The 24,765-nt window shown below is 41.0% G+C and overlaps 2 protein-coding genes across 4 annotated transcripts; one reads left to right on the top strand and one right to left on the bottom strand.

Annotated features, from left to right (window-relative positions):
* Positions 1-4,773: 4,773 nt before the first annotated feature.
* On the bottom strand, positions 4,774-15,256 carry tgfb1a (transforming growth factor, beta 1a). The gene is made up of 6 exons (XM_051399565.1): positions 13,182-15,256; positions 8,597-8,875; positions 8,230-8,467; positions 7,465-7,615; positions 6,171-6,281; positions 4,774-6,054 (listed from the first exon to the last, which is right to left on the bottom strand). The coding sequence occupies exons 1-6, from the start codon at positions 13,510-13,512 to the stop codon at positions 6,007-6,009; spliced, it is 1,158 nt and encodes a 385-aa protein (XP_051255525.1). The 5' UTR covers positions 13,513-15,256; the 3' UTR covers positions 4,774-6,006.
* A 2,578-nt stretch (positions 15,257-17,834) lies between these two features.
* LOC127363094 (cyclin-dependent kinase-like 1) lies at positions 17,835-23,850 on the top strand. 3 transcript variants are annotated; one of them, XM_051399568.1, is made up of 10 exons: positions 17,835-18,282; positions 18,540-18,728; positions 19,105-19,223; positions 20,441-20,513; positions 21,663-21,753; positions 22,121-22,321; positions 22,890-22,972; positions 23,066-23,122; positions 23,349-23,501; positions 23,655-23,850. In XM_051399568.1, exons 1-10 carry the CDS (start codon positions 18,256-18,258, stop codon positions 23,748-23,750), a joined length of 1,089 nt encoding a protein of 362 aa, XP_051255528.1. In that variant the 5' UTR covers positions 17,835-18,255; the 3' UTR covers positions 23,751-23,850. The 3 variants fall into 3 exon arrangements, with proteins under 3 accessions (XP_051255528.1, XP_051255527.1, XP_051255526.1); XM_051399567.1 differs by having other exon boundaries at positions 17,838-18,282; positions 19,102-19,223; positions 22,124-22,321; XM_051399566.1 differs by having other exon boundaries at positions 17,838-18,282; positions 19,102-19,223.
* Positions 23,851-24,765: the final 915 nt, after the last annotated feature.

The following is a 24,765-nucleotide window of genomic DNA, read 5'->3' as shown; positions in this document are numbered from 1 at the left end:
TGTATGTGTGTAAGTTGTGTGTGTGTGTGTGTGTGTGTGTGTGTAAGTGTGTGTGTAAGTGTGTGTGTGTGTGTGTATGAGAGAGAGAGGGAAGATAATATTTTATCCTGTCAACTGTGTCAGTTTAACCCCAGTGTGTGTGATTTGTGACTTTAGTCACACCTCTCTCAATTGGAGTGAGCAGCCCCCCACCCCCCCAGCCTTGTGTGCAGCATGTCTGTGCATGTGCATTAGTCTATGTTGTGTGTGTGTGTGTGTGTGTGTGTAAGTGGACGAAGGAGGCAGTGGAATGAGTAATAAAGTGTCATTGAACTTATGTTTGCTCCCACTGGTGAGGGTCACAACCTCAGTTCAGCCAAGCTCACTGAGGGGTTTACGCAGACTTGAAGCCCCACCTCCTCTCCCATGATGCCTCTGTTGCATTGGCTTCTGTAACTATATGGCTGTGTTAAAAATCATTCAGTATTCAATATAGTGCACTACATAGTGTGTAATTAGTGTTGTCCAAATGTGTAGTTAGAATTATTACATCCTGTATAGAGGGCACAAACTATCAATCGTTTTAGCTGTAATGTCAGGTGAAAGGAGCTCACTCACAGTGACAAACCCACTGACAATAATCAACCCTTAACCTCTCTTAGCTCATTGTTTTAGTTTTACCAACCCCGTTTCCAGCAGCAGCAGGTAGCTGTTTCAGCAGACTAGTCAGAGAACAAATCCGAGCATAAAGACTTTATACAAAAAACAATTAATGCACATTTCAAAAGTTTGTTGTTGTATACTGATTTTACAGGATAGTACAATAATGGATTTGCTTTTAGTTTTTAAAATGGACAGAAAACCCCATGAATATGTTTTCCAGAAAAGGCTGTTGAAAGAAACCTTCCAATAACGGTCCAGTGAGTAACATTTCGGAGGATCTTTTGGCAGCAATGGAATACACATAACTATGTTTTTATTAGTGTAAAATCACCCACAGGTCGCCTTCCACAGAGGCCACCATATTGAACCACAGTGTTTCTACAGCAGCCCAGAAAAGACAAACCAAATACTGGCTCTAAATGCTAGTGCACTAGAAGCAAGATAGGGCTGCTTATGGGACCCTCAACCCTTACCAGTTCTCCTCTCCTCCCACCATCACCATCACTCATGGGGTATGTTCCCTAGTCGTGGTTGTTAGAATAAACTGCTATTTAGGGGCTGCCTCTCCTCTGGGTGTAGTATCTATATGGCCAATGATGTCTTTTCAGACCCCAGAGTCAGATCTGCTCCTCTGTTTATTACCCAGGGAGATGGTAGCTGTTTATATAGGGGCAGATCCCTCTGTGTCCAGGGACAAAGAGAGAGAGAGAGAGAGAGAGAGAGAGAGAGAGAGAGAGAGACTCTGAGAAGGAAGGAAACAGAGGGGCGGTACCGTGAGAAGGAGCCAGTCCAGAGATGTAATTGGTACCTTTCCTTTTTTAGAAAACATTTCTTACTTACAGAGGTCCAGCAAATGAGTCAGGGCGCAGTATGCTTTATAACAACACTCAGACACTCACATGGTTTATCATACTGTCTCTTTGTAGTTTTCACTTTGAAGAGGGTTTGAGTTTCTCCTTTCTCTTTGATCCTCCATGTGTTAAGCTATGATGTTAGCTACTGGTTATGTGCATGACAAAAGAGCACAGCCACCATCTGGTGAAAAGGAAATGAGAGATCCTCATTTGTGAACATGTTATTTTTTCCCCAGTTTATTTTGTAGATATATGCTCTAAAATATTTTAGCTTAATGTATAGCAAGCTGACTTGTGTGGTCTTTTATTCTATCTCCCCCCCATTCATTCACTTACCTCCATCTGTTCTCTTCCCCTATCACTTGCCTTGTTTAGTTCAGGTGATAACTCAAAATGGTCTGGGACTCTTCAAAGAGCTGGCAGGGGTTAACAAAAAGATGAGAGAGGAAAGGAGAGAAAATAAAAGAGGGAGCAAGAGATATGGTTGGCTGACTCAGACTGTGATAAACATCTTGGTTTAAACTGCAGGTGTGAAGTGAGAGGGACGGCAGAAGACAGGTGGAGAGGGGAAGACCTGTCAACTCACCGCTTATAGCTTGCTGCTGCTTTCACACAAACAAACACAAAACAAAAATCTTTGAGATCAATATTTATATGTTAATATGTCAAACATGGGAGGATGTTTATGCAATTAAGATATAAAGTACACTTTTGCAAATGTAATTTACAACTACCACAAATATTTTATATAAAGTGAAACAAAATATGTCAAAAGTTAAATTATTACACAGTCTTAAAATGAAACAGCCTGCTATCAAAATTCAAATAAATTTTGGGGTATTTATCAAAAAACATTTACAACTAAGTAGGAAGACATGTTTGTTGATGTGTGTGTATTTGTGTGTGTATGCACACAGATTCAGCACCTGGAACAACAATGGCTTTGAGCAGCTGTATGATTGTGAAGTAGAGCTGAGCAGCAGCAGGACACCACAGTGTGTTATTAAGGTCACAGTCAGCTCCGTCTGAGTCCACAAGAATTACACCAGGCCGCTCTACTGCTCCACTTTTAATGACCAGTTGTGGCAAAAGATCAGTGGACATATAATTGCAAATGTCATAGACATAGTTGTAATAAGACAGAACTCAAAATAGCATTTCAAGACCAGCGGTGTGGCAAATCATCTTACATTTAGCATGATCAGTTTTCATTGTGAACTTGTAAAAGTGCCACAAGGAGAAACTATTTCAGGCAGCATTACATAAAACAGAGCCTTTCCTTTTTTACAGATTAAAGAAAACAAAATACAGCACATGGATGCAATTAAAGGGCCAATTATGTCAAAACTGAATGACTTATCCACTCTGATGAAGTGCAATTGCAAAGGAACAATTTTCTGGTTACTCATGCAGTCGTATAATCTCGGCACGTGGATTGCGTTAGCGGTAAAAGAACACCTGCTTGACCTTGAAATGCTGTAGGCATCCGTCTTCACCCGTTTCTCTTGTGTAACACTTGTACCACCTTTTTTTCTCTCTATGGATGGAGCATTTTCTGGGATGTGCTTTAGTCACTGGCAGAAGGTGTCAGCAGTTTGTTTCAGTCCCGTGAAAAAAAAGCCTGAGGCCTCAAGAGGAAGCAGCTGCTGAGAAATGAACATTGGTTAGAAGGATAAGCCTACTTGAGTTCGACTTCCCTCTGGGACTGTTCCATTAACACCATGATAGATTTATGAGCCTCTTGACATCCATACCCTTTGTTTGGTCATTTTAGGGAAAGTAAAACAGGTGGATGTGCAGGCATTTTAGAAACAACTTTTAATGATCTTGTCTCCTCCAACAAAACTCATGTCTTGCTTGTTTGGTTTTGGTAATGATCCTGTTTTCTCAAAGAACAAACCTTTTAAAATTCCAATTACATTTTCCCTGCCAAGATAAAACAGTGCATATTGTGCCACGGCACCATTAAAACTCAAGACCTGGCAACAGATGTGTCTGAATCATTTTGAGAGGTGAGATAAAAGGGGATTAAATTATGTTGATCATGTTTCATTTTACTTTGTTTATCTGCCTTCGGAGAGCTCTTTCCAAACAAGCACTCTCTGTGTTGGCTCACGGGAGGAAAATTCCTGCGCTTTCCAGAGGAACCCTAGGTAACATGACCAGCTTTGGAACAAGATAGCACCGATCACTGTCACTGTGTTAGCAGCACAAGCATCCCCCATACCACTCACTAGCACAAAGCTTATGTAAGGCATTTGACGTTGATGTGCCTGAGCCGTGGCTGTGTGTCAGTGGGTTCAGTGTTTTCATGTGCATGTGTACAGTATGTGTGTTTAATTTTCCATGTAGTCACTGCCCTAAAGTCTGGGACTTACCAACGGGTCTGGACCTGCTCTCCTCACTTCCAATTCAGCCTCATGGGCTGCCAGTAATCCCTTGAGTACTGAGGGAGAGGGGTGGGGCTGGCAGGGTGGGGGTGGGGGTGGGGATGGACGAGGTGCAAGGAGATAGTAAAAAAAATATGGTGTGCATCCCTACAGGTAAAGGCAGTGCCAATAACGGACTGTGTGTCCGGGAATTCTAGTGTTGGCTTAGCCTTCGGTGAAGCCCAGCAGGGCTTGCTGCTCTTCTTCAGTCAGTCCATACTCGTCCAGAGTAAACAGGCATCCTGTGCTTGCCTAGAAGTAGACCACACACCTGGCATATGGCATGCTTTTCCACTGGCAGATCTCTCTCCTGACATTGGACAGTCATTGCTAAGTGCATAACCTGGTTTTATAAAAATTTGCTGAAAGAAGCATGATGTGCACTCTCTGCATGAGGTATATCCCATCAGCAAAGGATTACATGAGAGAGGTTTACCTAGAAGAGTAGCCCTACACTAAAACAGTGTAGGAGAAATAGGAGGTGTGTATATCCTGTATATCAGTGTTGAACTACAGCCTTAAACTCAATCAGACTGCTCTAATTATCCAACTTACACAGTTACAGTTTTATACAAAGTTACAGTTTTAACCAAAGGTGTTTTACCTAAACCATACCCTTAACGTCATAGACCAAAACATGCCCTACACTTACAACACAACACACTAGGTGTGTTTCAGTTTGTCAAATGTTCTTTCCCCTTGCCGTAATTAAAAACACACAAATACACATTCATGCGCTGACGTGTAAAGGGAAATACACACACACACCTACACAACACAGCTCTCTGACAAGTGGAAACATTGCGTGTGGTTTTATTTTGATTATAAAAATCTCCCACTCTGACATGATAATTTAACATCAATGTTTATTTTTTGTATTTTTTTTTATATTTACAAATGCAAATTTCAAATGTTAAGTGCACTATAAAAATATGGTAAACTGAAAAAAATAAAATGTGTTGGTTTTATTCCTAAAACAAATGATAGACGTTGAAATAATTATTGAGTTGTGCAAATAGCCATACACTTAAGATGAAAGTAAAAACCTGTCCTGAAATAAAAAGCAATAAATTTAATCTGAAAATCTAATTTTCTATGGTGATTTTAAAACATTAAGAAAACAAACAGCAAATCTATGTCTTAATTTTGAATTTCTTTCCTAAAACCAACACCACAACCACATCCCCTGACCCTCACCATCTAAAGACAACAAGTTGGCTATGAATCCTGAGAGGGATAGAAACATGATGTCACCACTTTCATAACCACTCTAACTTTTACTCACGGCTGTGACAGCACAGGAAGCTTCATAAGGACAAGCTGGCATTCAATTATGAACACAGACATAGTGACAAAAGCATTGTATAAATCACGTGGGTTGAAAGACAAACAAAGCAAGAAAAAACTGATGGACGGTTCCTGGGAAACGTTGCTCGGTTGGCTGACAATTTCAGCCTCTCAGTCAGAGGGAGTTTCCCCAGGTCGGACTGTCCCTGTGGTTGTCTGATGTCCTTTACGGTGCAACGCTCTCCAAAAACACCTGTGGCATTGTCTTCCAGGAAAACCCCAACAACCACTTTTCCATACCTGGGATTTAGCACCTTTAACTGTGGCCTCTTTAACACGATGATATGGCAAATTTAAATGTCCCAGACAATCATTGTGAAAACAAGAGTGTTCTTCCATCAAGGTCATTTTGGTCCATATGTTCTTTGGTATCCACCTTTTTTTGATAATAACAAATCATTTTAATCCTTTTCCACGTCAAACTGACACACTTTTATACATCTGTCCCTCCAACAAATAAATTAATTCATTTCAAGACAGATATTTTTTACTACTGCAAGGTAAAAAGTATATACACATAGAAAATATTATAGATATAAAGAAGTCCATGGACTGATGTGCGTTCAACATGACAATGGAGGAAAGGTGGATTACAAAGATCCTGATGACTTGAAGTATTCTGTTCCCCTTGTCCACATTATTCTTGTCCTCTTTATTTCCGTCTCATGCTCCTCTCTGTGGTCCATCTCTGTATGTGTTTGAGGAGAGGCAGAGCAGTGTGCCACGCTGTATTTTTAGCTACACTTGCAGGACTTCACAATCATATTGGACAGCTGCTCCACCTGAAAGTGAAAATCAACAGTAATGTGATAAATCATCGTTAAGTGTTGCTTTCACATAAAATGTTCTGTAAACATTTCACCTCAGAATGAAAGTGACTTGGCTGCGGTATAGATACCTTGTGTTGCCTGCCCACATAGTAGAGGATTGGCAGTGGCTCCAGTGTCTGGGGAACACAGCAGGGCTGGGCAGAGGCTCCTGGGTTGTGATGCTTATACAAGGCCAGAATCTGTTAACAATTATATGAGGGAAAGACATGAAAACAGAGAACTCGGCTCAGAATTTCATCACCGAAATTACATGTGCTAAAGCGACTGTAAAAGACAATGGATTTATGAGTTTGAGTAACGAGGGTGCTTTCGTTAAAACCGAGCTACAAAGTGTTGCATCTTGAACAGTGATTGCATTTAAATTTATTGTTAAAATGTTTGTATATTAAACAACCAGTGTGTAGGATTTAGAGGCATCTTGCGGTGTAATTACAGATTGCAACTGATTTGTTTCACCCTCCCTTTCCAAGCGCGAGGGAGAAACTACGGTGGCAGCGAAACACAAATGGCTCTATCTAGAGGCAGTTTTTGGTCCATTCTGGGCTACTGTAGAAACATGGCGGTTCAACATGGTGGCGTCCGTGGAAGGCAACCCAAGGTGCCTGTAGATAACGAAAAGGCGACGATTCTTATGTTCATGTGATTATTCCCTAATGAAAACATACCTATGAATATTGCATGTTACACACTGGACCTTTAAAGCATTCCCTAATTATTTATTTATTAAAGGTTTTGCTTTAAGGTGCAGTAAATAGTTTCAATAAGTGTTGTTTTAGAGTATGAAAATGCTCAGAGACACTGTATTTCGGCACCAGCTATGATGCTGAATTTTAGCAAGTATGATGTTTACCTTGTTCACCATTTAAGTTATTTTTTTAAGTTAAGTAATTATTGCTAAATGCAAAGCACAGCTGAGGCTGATGGGAAATACGTAATTAGTTTTCCAGCTATTTGGACGTCTTCAAACGTTGAGTTTTGTCCACAATCCAAAGATATTCAGCTTACTATCTGTCTGACTGTCATAACTTTTTGTTCCTTAGACAATTGCTCAGACCAATTAATCAATCAATGTAGTTGGCGATTCATTTAGTATAACATTATTTAAAAGAGTAATCATTTTCTAATCTCACGTTTGAGAAATGAGTGAATGTTTGGCTTTTTTTTCTCAAGAAATGACTCAAATGATTGATCATTTATAAGAATTGTTAATTTTCTGTCAACCAACTAACTGATTATCATTTCAGCAACCCATCAAGTTGTGAGAAAGCGTTGTTTTGAGCTGCCAAACCTTCTATGACTGTATCTTATTCAGTCATGCAGTCAGGTGTGGACTGCAAAGTACGGCGAGATGTTGCATTATACCTGAGAATATTTGTTTTCAGCGTTCCAGATGTAGGTGCAGGACCCCATGCAGTAGTTGGCATGGTAGCCCGTTGGCTTATGTATCCACTTCCATCCCAGATCTTTCCTGAAGTCGATGTACAAGCTCCGCACGCAGCAGGTCTCTGTCTGGCTGCATGAGCAGAAACAGGAAACATCTTTTTTTAAGTGTGTGATGACACGGCATAGGAGATTTTTGGAGCATAGTTGCTGTACAAGGCTCACTTTCAAAATTAGTCAGTTTTAGCTGCACTAAAGGGTTTTAATGTAAGATGACACACCAACCAGTGTATAGCTGTGTAGATTGACAACTCCTTAGATTAAAAAACCCTTAAGATTAACTCTATTTACCTAAATGTCTGAAGAAACATCATAGTGACAAATCAAAACTGTGTAAAATGTGTAAGATACAATAATAAGGTAAAATACAAGTTGTCTCCTTACAGCACTGAACTAGTTCTCCAGTGCGGCCGAGGCCCAGAAGGAGTGGGTTGTGGGTTTGACACCCGCTCCTACTAAGGTCGAACAGCACTGCACAAATGCTGTCCATTAACCATATAGCTATTAAAATTATTTGTCAAGAGGCTTAAACAGGAGTAGTAATAGTGTTTTTCACTGTCACTGACTTTTGAAACTGCCAGTGGGTTAGGTTGCTTAGTCCAGCTTAAAAAATGTCTAATTAAGAACTCTTATTTGGGCTTGAAGTAAAATACAAAAGAACTGTGTGATATGTGCAGGATTGCTTACGCTGTACAGACATCCTTCGTCTCCGTGGAGCGTTTTTTGCGTGAGGTGTTTGGGCTGCTGATGTTTTGAGGGATGGACATGGTCAGGATGTAGGGTGGTTGCTGTGTCATCTTCTGTATCGTCTCTGTGTCTCCCCTACCAGGGTCAGTCCCAGAGATGGAAAATTTGAAGACAGTCTCACCAGCAGTTACTTGGTTGCATTCACAGAACAGCCGAAGTTGGAAACGCTGCTCATCATCTGGTAAGACAGAAATTTTCAACATTTAACAACTGGAAACTAGTTGGTTACTTTATCTGTGAGGTTAAATATCATTTGAAAATGGTCATAGTAGCACCAGATAATTGAATAAAGCTTGTTTTATCTCACCAGTCCCTTTGAGCCAGTTCTGCAGGGTCTCTGTGACATCAAAGGACAGCCATTTGCCTTTCCACTGGTTAGTGATAAAGCGGGAAGTGAGGTAGCGAGGTGAGTCACCAAGACCGCTGTACAGCTCGACACGCTGCTCATTAGGTATCATGGTTTTCTTTATGAGCATGCGTAGCTCCGCACTGGTCAGCAGGCGGTAATCCCCCACACTTGCCCGTATCTCCGAGATGTTGAAGTACATTTGAATGATTTTCTTGGTGGTATCTGAGTTATTTTTTCCTGTGTGATGTAAAAATGGAATTGCTTATTAGGATATTTTAATAAAACTTTTTTGCACAAGAAGACATGTTCCAGGTGATACACTAATGAGAAAACTTTATATAATATTCCATTTATCCTAAAAGATCCTCCATTACACACAGGACCTTTAAGAGTTCGAACTTTTGGGTGTCTTTGTCTTATAGAATTTGTAATTTTATAAAAAGTAAAAAACAGGGACACATAGTATATAATCGACCATCATCGCAGTGGTGGAGCTCTGGTGTGTTTTTGATAGTTGGCAGACCACAGTTACGGTCTATAACACTGTAAGTACTGTACGCTTTATATCTCTTGGCACAAGAACGTCTGATTTTTAAACTAATAAAACATGAGAATGAGACAAATGGGTGCTCTAAGGGAGCAATTAATGTACACGAGGTTCAAAGAGTCAGGTCCTTAAACTTACAAGTTCAGGTTATTTTAGCTATCAAATGTTTTCCTGCATTACACTATATTCAAAATTCATCATTATCATACACGTATGTATTATATTTGCACACGTGTACATACAACAGTGCAATTTACTACATAATGTTATGGTTAGATGTTCATTATTTTAATTAATAAATCTCATGAAAAGTTTTTTTATAAATGTTGTATGTCTATACACACATTAATAAATTCAAAGTGTTACTCAATAATCTTAACTGCAGCCAAACATTCATCTATTCCAGCTGCTGTAAAGTTGACCATAGAGAGTGTTTTGTTTTCTTACAGTATCCCTGCCCATATTTACAACATTTATTCCTGTGCCTGCCCATATCATGACAGCAGGAACATTCCCCATGCAGAGCCTGATACAAAACAGAGCCAAGCTACTGAAGGCTTTAACACCATAAATCTAGCAGCTTTACATTACAAAGGATTAAGTTGGAGACGTGCAAAGATAAGCGCAGGAAGGCAGATGATCGAGAGTGAAACACCATGTAGAAAGAGAGAGTGAGAGAAGATGTGGGAGGGGTTTTTAACAGGGTACATGCAAAGAAAACAGCAAAGTGAAGAATGCACTCATGAATATAGCTCACAGTTGTGAGGGTGTGAGTGGGGGTGCAGAGAAATTGGAGATGTGTATCAGTGGAGCCCGAGTCTGGCCCAGACCCAAAACTTCTACTCTGCCTCAGTCTGCCAAAGCCAGGATTCTCTGCTCTCAAATCCCGGAATTACTCTTTGACAGCAGCTACAACCCAGTCTCGCATACTTGAGCTGCTTAGTCGATCCAGGCTGTACCAAGATCCTCCATGTCACGGCTGCTTGTGTATCATTTACCAGTATCACCATCTGTGTCGTTGCATAGGTAGTGTTTCACCCCCTTGTAGTGAAGCCAAACTGAAACTGAAAAGAGCTGGTGTGGCGTGTAAAGGGAAATGAGATGACATTTTACTGGTCCCACCCAGAGCAGAGTCAAATATTTGGTTGTAAGTGCAGGAATGGAAACACAGAGCGTCACAACAGTGTACAGTATGTTGAGAGCAGTGAACTGGCAATGATGTACCAAGCAACACCAAGCACGGAAAGTCTTCGTCTCCAGCTAGTTTGAGTAAACTGAGATAGATGTGTTACAGGGTAAGAGAAGTGTTTACGAAACAGGAAATTACGTCACTTCTCCTTAGAAGCATATTGTACCATGCAGTACCATAATTACAGTAAAGCTTTATCCACTTCTACTTTTTAATGAACACAGCTTGCATCGTCTCCGTGCCTAACCGTTCTAAAAATCAAAATATAGACAATTTGTAAAATTGGTAGTGGTAGAGATCCAGATAAAGATAAAGATAGCAATCTAGCCTGCTCACTAACATGGGTGTGTATCTTTATCCCTATCTTCCAGATAGGGACCAGATAAAGATAGCGCCCTGGCCTGCGTACTAACATGGGTGTGGGGGGGATTTGTGTGTTGAATCAGGGCCTATCCACAGGTAAGCCGGGGACAGCTGTTGTGACAGGTAGGGAGACAGCTATGTAATTACCAGTGGGAGGAACCAGATTCCAGCAACAGCCTAAATACCTGCCTCTTTCATACACTTGGCTCCACCCTCGCACAGCCCACTCGTCGATGTCTTGTTGCCCCACTCACCCTGTTTTATATATACTGTCTGACCCCTGTTGCTCCTTCCTCGTCCTAGGGAGGCAGCACCTTAATATACTCTTAAATACAATAATTACTCAAGAGCACTGAACACATTTCACTCCCTAATGACACAAAGTGGCTGGTTTCCAAAGGAGAAAAGAGTTCCCTCCGCAAACGAGCTGAATTACATTTGGACCAATACCATGTTAAATGGGACGGATGTGACTGCTAACTAGCTGAAGGTATTTTGCCTAATCCACAATACAATTACCATAATGGAGACTAAAACGTAGAGTTCTAAAATGCTTTGCACATAAATATGCTTCCCTGCAGGCTGTTTTGGGGTATCAGGAAAGTGTGAGTCGTCCAATAAAAAACACCACAAATTGAAAATGACGAATAGGATTGTTAATGAATATAAAAAAAAATTAGTTCTCCAGTTGGATTCTATTTTAATTGCTTTGTTTAAACACAGCAGTCCTCTGTGTTTTACTTCTCCCAGAAGAGCAGAAGCTGGATTGCCTTCCACACCCCTTATGTGTGGTTTTTTTTAATAATTGCAAAACATTTCTTGCTAGGCTACACATGTACACTCATACACTTGGCGTTCACCCTTTCCCAGTGTGTGGAGGTTGAGTTTGTTAAGGAGTTGTGCTGAGGGTTAAGACAGTGGATGGGTGTTCTCTGGCATTCCACTGAGGTAGGAAACACATGCTCCCCATGGGCACCGCTTGCACCGGACCTGAGTCACTCAAGATCTCAGTGGCCATCAGCCTGCCTTCCTTCCTGCCAAGCTGCCCTGTCAAAAACATGCTGCAAACACTCTGATAATAAGCTCAGGAAACCCAGCAGAGAGAGAAACGTGAGGGAGGGAGAGAGAGACAGACAGACAAGAGACGGGTACTCATTGGCAGAGAGACATGAAAACAAAATATTAAATGGTCAGGGAGAAAGAGAAAGAGATGTGATGGAGAACAAGTGACAGGATAAGCAAGGGAGAACCCAGTACTCAAGTTACAGGAAACCCCCAATCCCTGAGGGACAGAGAGAGAGGAGAGAGAGAGAGAGAGAGAGAGAGAAAATGAAAGAAAGAATGAGACAGGGTGAGGGTGAAAGAGTGCAATTCATGTCCTCTCTCATTTAATTTTTTCAATTTTCCCTCCTGTTCTTTGGTTTTCATCTAACCAGAACAAAATCATGCCCTTCGTTTTGAAAGTTCCTTTGTTCTCTCTTTGGTCTGCACACTCCTGAGCATGGTCCATCCACTCAAGTCTGTCTTTTGAAGTGGTGGATAAAAGAGGGGATAGTGTGGATGCCTGCCTGATAGGGTGAGGAGTATAGGCATGCAGAGAACAATGGAGCAAAGAAACAAATCTTTAAAAAAAAATCTGTTTATCATAATAGTTTGGGAGTCATTGCACAATTACAGCCAAAAACCATTTGGCTGAACAAACAGCATATGCAGGGTAGCCAAACAATGCTAATAAAGCTGTAAAAATGCCATGGATACCACGAAAGCAACACAGAGCATCATACCAGATGCAACACAATGCTGCTAACTTGTAACGCCTGTGATCCCTGAACTCCTCAAGCTGCCTGAAGATGTTGGACGGAGATCAGAAGGTGTACTCATGTTGAGGGAATTTATGGACAGGATTGGAACTGACACCAGCCATCGGGCAAATGTTGGTTAATTTGGGCTGTAGCCGCTAAATTTCTACCCCAGTGAGTGCTTAAAGCTTATTACCTCCACCATGGAGGTTATGTTTTTGGTTTACAGAAAAAACTACAGGCCCAATTTTCATGAAACTTGGTGGAAGGGTGTAGCATAGGCCAAGGAAGAACTTATTCAAAATGATTTTTCACTTTCATTAACATTGCAAGACATGTAGATAATTGTAATACCGATATAGGGGTTACACTTGCAGATTTTTTCTTTGGTATTTGGTACATTTATGTACAGTTTCATCCAAAGAGCACCTGTTGATTTCCTTCTACTTTAATAACTGTTAATATAAGATCTGAAAAATGAACCACTTTTTGCCTGTAAATGTAGGAGTATAAATAACAGTCATACTGTTTTCTTTACATTCTCAGTCACGTAGTTAAACCATCAATGATTGTCTCAGTTCTTGCCAATGGGTGTCCATAAGCGCACAGTACACCGCTGATGTATTGCTATCATTTGGTACTCACTGGTCATGTTGAACTTGTGCAGCACCTTGGCGAAGTACTCCTCCTCCTCCTGTTCTGTGGAGATGTCTGTCTGGACCTCAGTCTGCTGCTCCTTCAGCATCTCCTTGGTGCTGTTGTAGAGGGACAACAGGGGGGTAGGGATCTCCTCCTCGTCTCCAGCCTGATCCGGCTCAGGCTCTTTGGGCAAACGCAGTTTGCTAAGGATCTGGCTCCTAATGGCTTCAATGCGCTTTTTCTTAACCATCTCCAGGTCCAGCGTCTTACATGTAGACATACCACTTACGTTGCCCACTGTGTACACAACCATGAGCATCAAGAGCGCCAGCTTCATGGTGCCAACTGGAGTGTTTGCAGCTACTTATGCTCTTTGGTTCTTAGCAAATCCTCTCTCACCTTTTCTTTCACTGCCTGCCTCCAACCGGGGATGCTCAGGGAACAGTGAATCACTCCGTGGAGAGGTGTGACTGACGCAAGGTGTTTACACACAGCAGAACAATTAAAGCACTGTGGAGAGTCCTGAAAGTTCAGGGTTACTGGTGCCACAGCTGTCGCTGCTGCTGTGAAAACCACCTAACACTTGTGTCTTCTTTGCATAGAAACAGGTGGAGAGAATCCCAGTGGGCAGACAGACATCGAGTGATGAGCCAGCCTCTGACTCAGCCACACAGGTAACACAATGACGTCTAAGACACTGAAGTGATTCCAGAGTTGAGCTGTCAAATGCTAACAGAGTCCAGCCAAAACATGCACATAGCCAGCACCCCCAAGGCTCAGAAGACCTCTCCAGCACCCATCAGTCCAAAAATAATCCACCAACACTCAAATACTCAACAGATCTGGCTCTGAACTCACAGATCAACTGGTTTCAAGCCTCCACCTGCACTACTGAATTTGAATCCTGTCTTACTCGAAGCAAGTATACTGTATACACTTCCACGTGTCAGCTCACTGCTGTCTTGCTCACCAGGCAGTCTCTCTTTACATGTCCCCGGAGATCAGCCGAGCGAATGTGAAGGCAGCTGTATAACACTCAGCAAAATGAAGAGCGGTGTTGGAAGAGCTCAACTTACTTACTATCTTTTCAGCTGACACAGCTTCCTGTCCCACAAGGTCTCTCCCCAGATCATTCAGGGCTATTGAACACGTATGTGATGTCAAATAGGCCCTCTCTAAATGTGTTTAAGGAAGAGAAAATAGCAATGATACGTCCTGTGCTTAAAGTGGAAAAGAGGCCCTCCTATTTCTCTGTTTTCTGTTTTTTGAAGTTTGATCAGATGACCTCTTGCTTCCTTTACAGCCCAGATAAAACTCTCAGGGGCTTTGAGTCAGCCCGGAGCTAATCAAATACCCACAGTGCAGGGGAAGATAAGATAATGTAGTATATAAAAGTCTCACTTTCACTAACTTATCCCTTACTCCAGTCACTTATGCAGTCAAGCCATCAATAAACGTCCCTACAGAAAAACATCTGATAAACTTGTATCGCTATCCGCTCTGACTACCTCTTTCTTTAGAAATAACAGCATGTGATCTGAGTACAGCTGCAGTTCACCAGAAAATGCTTTCAACACCTCCGACTCGTGCCTACTTCACACAAAGATCAACTGTCTTTGTAACTGTTTCTTCATTCTTATACACAATAATCGCCTTCTGTCAATCACAAACACTGTCCTCATGTAACCAAAATGTTAAAGTTGGACACACCTTCTCTTTAAATGAGTGTACCATCCAGACACAGCAGCAGTAACGACAGCAGTAGCAGGAGCAACAGTTCCTCTTTTCGTTCCTGTTTTGGGAATCAGATTGCAGTCTGGTCTCTGTCCTCTCTTCCCTCTATTCATCCATCGGTATCACCTCTTTTATGCCCTCTGCAGCTCCTTCACACCTTCCCTCTTGAGTCGCCTCTAACACAACTCCCTATTCCCACCTTTATTTAACTCCCTGTCTCTCTTCCTTTCTTTCCTGTGCGCGCTCTCTCTCTCTCCTTGTACTTGTCAGAGCTTGCTGGTGACAAACTGATTTGTGGGAGCTCTGAGCTCAGCTAACTTCTCTCTCTCTCTCTCTCTCTCTCTCTCTCTCTCTCTCTCTAAAACTCTTCTTTTTTTTCTGGTTCCTGTTAGCTTAATACAGAGAGCAGCTCTCCGCCCAGGAAATGAGGGTAACGGCCGCAGTGTAAAACATCTGCTGTTTAACAGAGCTCTGCTGCCTGCCCTGTGTCCACATCAGGAAGCCAGGAGCTGAACACACTGAATAACTGCTCTCTCACACTCTCTGGCCTGTCTGCCAGTGAGGCAGTGATGACTGACATGTCAACAAGCCTTGCATGGCACTAGTGTCTTGCCAAACTGACAGAAACATTTACCCAGTGGCTGCGAAGGTGAACGCCTGCCTAAATGTCTAAAAGTAGAACGGTGAATGTGAAGGGGATGGAGAGCCAACAGGGCTGAGCTGTGTGGTGCACTGTCCTTGGTCTGGGTTACTCTTTTAGAGGGTTAGATTGTGTATTTTCAAAAGGAAGGCTTGACTAAAACAAAGCACCGATGGTTTCAATCATTTTGTCTCTGTCTGAGGGAAGATTCAACAGGGAAGTAAAGATAGTAAATTACCATTGTGCAGTCTTTGGTCTTGGAATTTTTTAAGGTTATGCCCATATGTGTTTCCCATGGGTTTCTATTTTGTTCCATTCACCAGGACAGTTAGGAAGAATGAGCCATTCATCAAACACCAGCAATAAATGGTGACATTTACCATAGGGAAACTCTAGGTAAAAATCCCCTAAAGATACTAGCAATAATAACAACAGAAAACAATGAGATACAATTGATAAGTTGTCCCACGGTATCAGATGCACTATATATCTGATTACTGTTAATGATAAAAGGGTGAGAAGAAAATAAGTGTGACTATCACATGTCAAGAACTATTACTGTAACGTGTCCTGTTGTGTTGGCCTGTAGGGAACTTTGATGTGTGTGCGCTGCCACCTGCTGGTCAAAGGACGATACATCACTTATAGGAGGAATAGTTTGTACATTTATTTTTGATCTACAATTAAACTTTTTTCGCACAAAATAACCGTGCAGTATAAGATGTACACAACCATTATAACAGTAGCATATATTAGAGTCACAACATAGATCTTCTTCCTGTGTCATACTGTCTGGGATGTAAAATAACAGTAAAATTAGAGGACAGAATTCTTCCACGCAGCCTCAGTTTTCTTTTTTTTAATTAACGTAGTAGTTACGCGTTTGATTAAATCAAAGATTACGAGCATTTCCTCTTACACTCTTAGCCAGAGATGAAATTAGAAGGTATCTGAGCACAGTCAGATAAAGGAAATAGGACTATAATATAGGAAGCCACTGAACGGATATCGTGCTAAGTGTTCTTGTAATGCAAATAAAACCTGGTTTAAAATCCCAAGTAAATGTTCTAACCTATCTTCCCTGCTCCCCATTGGTCTTTTAAAACACATGCATGGGGCCTCTGAACACAGCAACCTCTTACTGACCCCGTACAAAGCCAGCGAGTCTTACCAGTCTGCCATGGGGCATTTCATACCCTCCACCACAAGGCCTTGATGCCAGCACCTCAAGGTGTCTGTGTGTCTCTGGGTGCAACACAGTCTGCTTTCCCATCATTCACTGTGAAGTCCTGAATGATTCTCCGTGTGATTCTGCCGAGGATCCCAGAGAGCCTCTGAGCCAGGCGAGCCGATGGGTGGACAAAAAAATATTCACAGTCAACAGATATGCTATAAATCTTATTACCACATCAGAGTCAGTCCTGCATACATTTCATATCAGTGGCAGAGTGACATGATGCTGTAGCTTCAGTCTCTGTGACTGCAAAACTATTGGATGGTGGAATAAGGCCTGGTCTAAAACTTTACATGGAGGAACAGCTCAGATATGGATTGTCTATTGCTGTATGGGTAAGCTTTTTAAGTACACAATTATATAACGGTGTAAAAATACGAAATTAAAAGTGCTGCATTCAAAATCTCACTCTCGCAAAATACAAAGAATACAATTATATCGTATGTAGTTAGATTATTATTGCATAAATGTGCAAGAAGCACTTTTTTGTAGCAGCTGAGCTCCTTTTGTCAAGTTGATCATTTTGGATCAGTTCAAAGTAGGCCTAACTATAACCTATGTCAACTTGAGTTAATACTAACTATAACCTATGTCAACTTGAGTTAATACTAACTATAACCTATGTCAACTTGAGTTAATACTAACTATAACCTATGTCAACTTGAGTTAATACTAACTATAACCTATGTCAACTTGAGTTAATATACTCACTTTCCACCACTGATTATAGGTAGAGTAAAAATCCATCATCTATTCTCCCCTGTCTCTCCATGATGGGCTTATTAAATGTTTACATTTGAATGATTCAACTGAGTAAAATTCAACTTTGGATCAATAAAATTGCACAGGCTACGTTTATTGGGAATGTTGCCATTATCATACACGTCCTCCTGAGATAACATTTATAGGATCAGTGCTGTTAAGACTACTAACACATATTTAAAATAACGTTAGCTGAAACCACCTTAGCCGTCGGCCAACTGTCTCCATGGTTACAGCGAACGTTTGTTCCCGTTGGACTGACGTAGCCGGCTTCGTGAATCGGCGTTGCTCTTTTTTTTTCTGCGCAGTTTCTAAGGGGGTAAGTTAAACATCGTAACTAGCGGCGCATTAACGCACTTCTCTTGTGTTTTTATGAATGTAACGTTAACGTTGACGTACGACAGCGTGAAACTCAAGCATGGAGACTTTTACATCGACTTAATTGGACGGAGCCGACGGGGAAACACTAACCAGAGAGAGGGGGTTACCAAGGTAGTGACGACGCGCAGGACCGTGGAGACAGCGGGGGGAGAGAGTAATAGCAGTAGCACAGAGAGAGAGAGAGAGAGAGAGAGAGAGAGAGGGAACAATAATACAAACGTTATGAAGTTTAACTCAGGGAGGCTGAGAGAAGTGGCTGCGCACTCATAGGCTACATGTAAGGTCAGCTTTGGACTGAAATCACCCGCAGGCTCGTTGCTGACTTGTCGATGAAGACCCTTTCTAATTGTGGACAGGTGAGTCTCACCTTCAGCCCTTCAGGTTGTGACACTTAACGAACTGTTATAGTTAAGTTTGTTTGTTAACCCTGCATGAGTTTGTTTGTCTACAAAAACCAAAACACATCTTCTTGGACTGTGGAATCACCTCTCAGGGTTACGACCTTTTCGAACAATAATAATCCTCTAATCAAGTTTAGGAACTATCTGTTTTAATGTTGTTTTTAATTTAGTGAGGTGGTGAGTTTGTTTGTTTTGTTTGCCCTTTTTGACAGGTGACAGCTACTAACTGCCCAATGGAGAAATATGAAAAGCTGGCCAAAATTGGTGAGGGTTCCTACGGCGTGGTGTTCAAATGCAGACACAGAGATACTGGTCAGATAGTTGCCATCAAGAAGTTTGTGGAATCTGAAGATGACCCGGTCATTAAGAAGATTGCACTGCGAGAAATACGCATGCTGAAGGTGAGAAGAGATTGGTATTACCCAATAGTATCAAGTTTGCTCACATCTAACACCACAGGTGGACACGTGTACGCACACAGGTACACATGCACTCATTAAGTTATATGATCTTTTTTTTTTTTTGGGGGGGGTTAGGAATGAGACATTATAACTATACACTCATAATTCATACACAAGGCGGTTTTAAAGAGCTTTACAGACACTTTGAAGGCACTGGAGACAATACGTAAAGACATACAAGCAAATAACAGGGTCAGAGCTGGGGCAGACCTTATCTGTAGGTTTTTATTAAATGTTTCATTCAATATTTTGTCCAATACTTTGGGCTGTTGAGCACCGACACGCTGTCACATCTTCTCTGTTGGCCCTGCAGCAGCTGAAACACGTGAATCTGGTCAACCTGCTGGAGGTCTTCAGGAGGAAAAGACGGCTCCACTTGGTGTTTGAGTTCTGTGAGCAGACGGTCCTCAATGAGCTGGACAAACACCCTCGAGGGTAGGTTGCAGGTTGCCTCGCAGTGGTTGAGACGTACAGCAGACATCGTCTTCGAGTGTTGTTTAGTAAGATCTGAGTGTACCAGTTCAAGCTCTCTGAGTTGCTCTGAATGAGAGCAGTGAGTTGTGGTACATACTAAAAGGCTATACATGGAAAATGTACGTTAATCGTTCACTTTCGGTGTTCAGAAGTGTGTCTGTTATCTATTTAGTTGGCACCTCTCTAAGAATTCATGACAAACATGCAGAATTAATTAATTGACAATTTTATTTACTTTTTTACTTTGCAGATTAGGATTGTACATAAAAAACCTATAACCAGTTAATAAAATATGATGCATTATTAAAGTTAAAATTAGCTCCCTTTAAACCAGCTACAACTTTAAAATGTTGCTCATTTGTTAAAGCGTCAGTAATCATCAAATAATGTAATTATATTAATGTAAGGCTGACAGGGGCCTTTCTTCTGCATAACGATTACTTTTACTTTTGATGTGTTAATTGCATTGCTAATAATACTTTCTAACCTTTACTTAAGCACAATTTGAATGCAGTAGGACTGTTGAAATGGAGCATTTCTACACTGTGATATTGTGACGCTTACTTAACTAAAGTATTTGAATACTTCTTCCATTAGTGCAAATGCAGGCTTTTCCTTGTAAGTTATGTGTTTAGCTTACAGCTTGCCACATAACTCACTGTGTCTATATTGATTTGTTAGTACTGCTTAGGAGTGAAGGCCAGCAGAAGAAAACGGGTGAATTACAAAGAGGGAGTTAAGACTGTTGCTAAGATGTGTGAATGATGGCAACATCGTGAGGGAGGAAGAGCCAAGTCTAAACCAAAATATCTCTTATTTAGGGAAAAGAGGTTCTTCTTTTTACTTCGTGCTTCTATGGTCACAAGATAACCTTTACAGTTTTTGTCATGTGAAGTCACACAGAAAGCCCGAGGCCACAATGACCATTTGCTGTCTGACCATTTTTCCTCGTCTCAGACGGCTGTGCAGCAGAAACTCTAGCTGCTCCTGAAAACAAAGGCACTGTTGCTGTTAGAGACAGGCCGAAGGTTACCCGGGTGACAAGAGGGCTGTGTTAAAAGCACCACTTCTTTTTTGAAATCGCTGGAATACTAGACAAGGAAAACACGAGCGCTAAATAGGTTTTGTTTGGTTCCTCTTACAACAATCAATATTCCTTTGTCTCTTGTCCTCTGCAGGGTACCAGAGGCTCAGCTGAAAAGTATAGTATGGCAGACTCTGCAGGCTGTTAACTTTTGCCACAAGCACAATGTCAGTATATTTCTTATCTGGGACTTAATTTAATGCTGTTTTTTTATTTTCATGCATTTATTCTGTGACTTTCTCCCACTTCGTTTTTCTTCTTTTCTGCCTTTCCTAGTATGACTACATTATAAAATATTGGGGGCAGCCTCAGATAAACTCTGACTTTTTTATGATTTTTGATTATCATATTTTTACAGAATGTGTATTTTGTCCACCATATTTTACAATGTAGATGGAAAGAATGAACGACTACAGGAACAAATAACTCTCTCAGCCTTCAGCCCCTGATTATTGTGTTAAGATAAACTTCTGAACATATCCTTATGCTCTACTGTTCTGCTTATCTTTATTTGTTTTGTCTCTCTTTAACCTTTCAATATCTGGTTGAGACCTAGTGACTGCAAATCCATATCCATATTTATTTCACCAGTATAATGAGATAATTATAATTATAATATTAGTATGTGGGTAGAATAAACCTTTAAAACTATAAATACTTGGATAAAGTAATATTTTAGTGGAAAACACCTTTAAAACTATAATAGAAAGTATTATTTCACTAGGTGGCGCTGTTGTGAACATATTATAATTGATTCTGCGTAGAATTGCATGATTCTGCTTCCTTTATTATGTGAGTGCTTTTTAGCTCCATCATTGGCTTACATATGCCATATCAAGTTATTATTAATCGATATATCAGGTAAATACTAGCGTGTGCAATAGAAATCTTGTAATATGTACCAATTTCCAGAACCTTGCATAACCAGCTTATATTTGACTAGCTCAGTTTTCAGTACAAAATGTTTGTCTCGAAGACTTTTGAGAATTGACTAAAGCTGTCCAGAAATTCGCAACCTTCTCAGATCACAAAACTTGTGAACAACGACTCTGACTAAAATAAAGTTTAATCCCAGAACACAAACTCCGACTTTGTTTGAACTCAATTCCCCAGAACAGGAATCATTTAAGTCTCAGTGACTGCAATACAGTGTTCTGTCTCAATACTGAAATGCCTATAGGTTTCTGATCTCTTGCTATTGTTCATCCACGTCCATTCCTAATCTGTCAGCCTTTAAAAAGCCTCTTCTCTTCTCTATTACTAAGAGACTGTGTATTGTGTTGCCACATCCTTGATCCTGAGCATTTATGTTGCAGTGCATCCACCGCGATGTAAAGCCGGAGAACATCCTCCTCACCAAAACCGGAGTCATCAAGCTCTGCGACTTTGGCTTCGCCCGCATCCTGAGTAGGTCATCCAGAGAGCCACTGCAATTATGTGCATTTAGTGTTAATGTGCCTCTAATGACTTATTCAACACAGAACCTATATCAGCTCCTGCTGATGTCCTCCTCACTTTCAATGTTTCAATGATTGCATTGGATAGGAGGACCATTCAGCCAGTTAGTGCGTCTCTGTGTGGTGTGTCTCTGTTTACCCTTCCTGCCTTAGGTTTCAGTGTTATGTTACCATACATTAACATGTAGTCATGTAGTCATTAAGCATGCCTTGTAATCCCTTCCTCTACAATGTACGTGTTATTTAGTGTTCATTATTCAGTATTTAAGTGTATGCCTGTCCTCTACAAGTTATCTCCATCTGTCTGTGTGTCGTAGCAGGACCAGAGGATGACTACACAGACTACGTAGCAACCCGCTGGTACCGGGCCCCTGAGCTGCTGGTTGGAGATACTCAGTATGGGCCTGCTGTGGATGTGTGGGCTCTGGGCTGCGTCTTTGCTGAGCTGCTACATGGAAATCCACTCTGGCCTGGGAAGTCTGACGTTGACCAGCTTTACCTCATCCGAAAAACTCTAGGTGCGCTAATAAAGGACCACATCACTGGATGCTTAAAAGAACTAATCTTCACATGGATGCACCTGCTCAAACTCACTTGCACTGCACTTGTGAAGGTCACTTACACAGATCGCATATTAAATTGCTTTCTTAACAGTTTCTTCAATTAGCTGATGGATTTCAACAGTTTTTAGATTCATACTGTGGTTGGTTTACTTTTCTTACATGCCACAAACAAGCTGCACCAGTTAGCTTGAAAGCAGACGAAGATCTACCTTTTTCAAGCATTTACACCAGTCTAAGCTAACTAAGAGTTTGTATGAACTGAATCAAACAGGTTAGATGTGAAAGTACACTAAAGAAACTTGACCTCTATTACAGTGGACTTTATGGGTATAGAAAGCAAGCCTTGCTCTTTTATTTTTAAGGCCATAACACCAAAATATAGATCTTAGTTCAACATTTTTGTGAGGTTTCCTAATGATCTTAAGGTTTGCAAACCATTTAACAAAATGTCCATACAATACACACGCTGATAAAAATGCTAGTACTGGATGAAAAATTTTATTTATTTCATTTCTAACCTCAGGTGACCTGATCCCTCGTCATCAACAGGTCTTCCGCTCCAATGTTTTCTTCAGTGGAGTCAGTATTCCTGAACCTGATACAACGGTATGAATCCTGTTACCACTGAAATTGCACGTTCTTAATGGAGAGGCGATTAAATGTGTTTATTGTTACTATTTCCCATTTACTTTTACTTAGGAGCCCTTGGAAAAGCGTTTCCACGGAGTGTCTCCTCATGCCCTCCAGGTTATGAAGGTATGTTATATTTATGTGTAATTGAGCCTGGCTGATACATCAGCACAAAATTTGCTTGTCACAGATATATTGTATCAGTGTACTGTATATGTTTGCCAATAATAAATAACTTTATGTATGTTAGCTTGGCATATCTAAGTCCCAACTCTTTAATAACCAAATTTATAAGATCCTTTTTGATGATGCCAGCGCTCCATGCCAACTCTGTGTTTCTTTGTGCGAGCAGTCTTGCCTGGTGATGGACCCCTCTCTCCGGCTGTCCTGTGAAGAGCTGCTGGAGCTGCCTTACTTCCAGGAGGAAGGAGTAGCCAACTGGGGCCGTGATGGTGAGCGCCCCGGGAGACGACATGACAAAGGCTCCCGACGTAGACAGGCAGGGGTACGTATGAAACACAGTGGATTAATGGTGTAAGAAATCACCCCATTACCACAGACTTACAACCTGTATACCCTGCTACAGCCAATAAATTAGTTCTGGAGCTTTACTCATGGGACCGTTCTCTTTCTCTTTATTCCCCTCTTCTCTCTCTAGGCTCAGTACCTGCCACAGTTACCAAACAGCAACATCTCACCAGCACCGGATGTAAAGAAACAGGTGAAGCATAAATATCACCTGCCCAACATTTAACAAAACAACGAATCAGTCTACACGTTTGTGGCTGAACTGAGAAAGATGGACTTGTGATCTGCTTTGTACTATCATTTCAATACAGTCCTTTATTCCTGCAGTGACAGTGAGACCGTGTGTTTTAATTCTATGATCACTTTCACTGTTTGCTGACATTATCACTTAACATTCTTTACACAACACACAATCGTTAGGGCATTTTACAGTTGTAGGTTAGGCAACACACTAATGGTACTAGTACCAAAGAATACAGTGTCAGTGCTGAAGACACCTTGGACTAGATGCAATGGTTACTCTATAAAATGAAATTAAATATGATCTTTTAAAAGTCACCAGTGTGCCATCATCACTTTTTTGGCGCAGTCATTGACAACTTATCCCCATGTAGGTTCATTCTGGCTCTAGAATATACTTGTTAGAAAAAGCTAGTTTTTAAGTATTTTTAATAATATTTATTTTGTCATAATTAATTATTTTTTTCATTAGTTAGCTTTAGGATCAAAACACATTGTACATTTTGTATTATAAAACCAAAAAAAAGTGCTCAATATACAATACAGTACCATATATAATGGTGTGTACTTGATGTATAACCTCCTGACACAGTCTTAAGGTTTAATAAAACCTACCATGACAGTTGGTACTCTAAGTAATTTGATGGGTTCTTAACATTATTGCAGCCTCAGCTTTGACAGTGATCCCCAAAGTCTGAGATGGACATTCACGTTGTTGCACAGGCGAAAGACAGTGATACACCGGAACATGCATCAACACACTGACAGGCTGACACACAGCTTGACCGATCACCTGACCTTAAACTCATCAAATTACAGATGTAACTCTTCGCTATACATCACCATCACTTCGCTCAGGGCTGTAAACCAGAGTGTGTTAATCTGGGGTTAAGGACCATACAGTTGCTCACACGATGATTGATGGAATTCGGACAAAACACTCAGGATTTTGATGTTTTTAATTAATAAAACAAATTAGAATAAAATATTTTTATGTGTAC

This window comes from Dicentrarchus labrax, unplaced genomic scaffold, assembly GCF_905237075.1.
Source record: "Dicentrarchus labrax unplaced genomic scaffold, dlabrax2021, whole genome shotgun sequence".
Taxonomy (NCBI): domain Eukaryota; kingdom Metazoa; phylum Chordata; class Actinopteri; family Moronidae; genus Dicentrarchus; species Dicentrarchus labrax.
The sequence above is the reverse complement of the archived record's forward strand: the minus strand, read 5'-3'. Positions and strand labels throughout refer to the sequence as shown.

Coding starts and splice junctions, on each gene's coding strand:
- LOC127363094 (XM_051399566.1), top strand. CDS start 18,256: ATGAAGACCCTTTCTAATTGTGGACAG. Junction 20,514..21,662: donor ACTTTTGCCACAAGCACAAT/GTCAGTATATTT, acceptor TTTATGTTGCAG/TGCATCCACCGCGATGTAAA. Junction 22,322..22,889: donor CCTCATCCGAAAAACTCTAG/GTGCGCTAATAA, acceptor TTCTAACCTCAG/GTGACCTGATCCCTCGTCAT.
- tgfb1a (XM_051399565.1), bottom strand. CDS start 13,512: ATGAAGCTGGCGCTCTTGATGCTCATGGTTGTGTACACAGTGGGCAAC. Junction 7,616..8,229: donor ACGAAGGATGTCTGTACAGC/GTAAGCAATCCT, acceptor CTGCTCATGCAG/CCAGACAGAGACCTGCTGCG. Junction 6,282..7,464: donor CTGAAAACAAATATTCTCAG/GTATAATGCAAC, acceptor AATTGTTAACAG/ATTCTGGCCTTGTATAAGCA.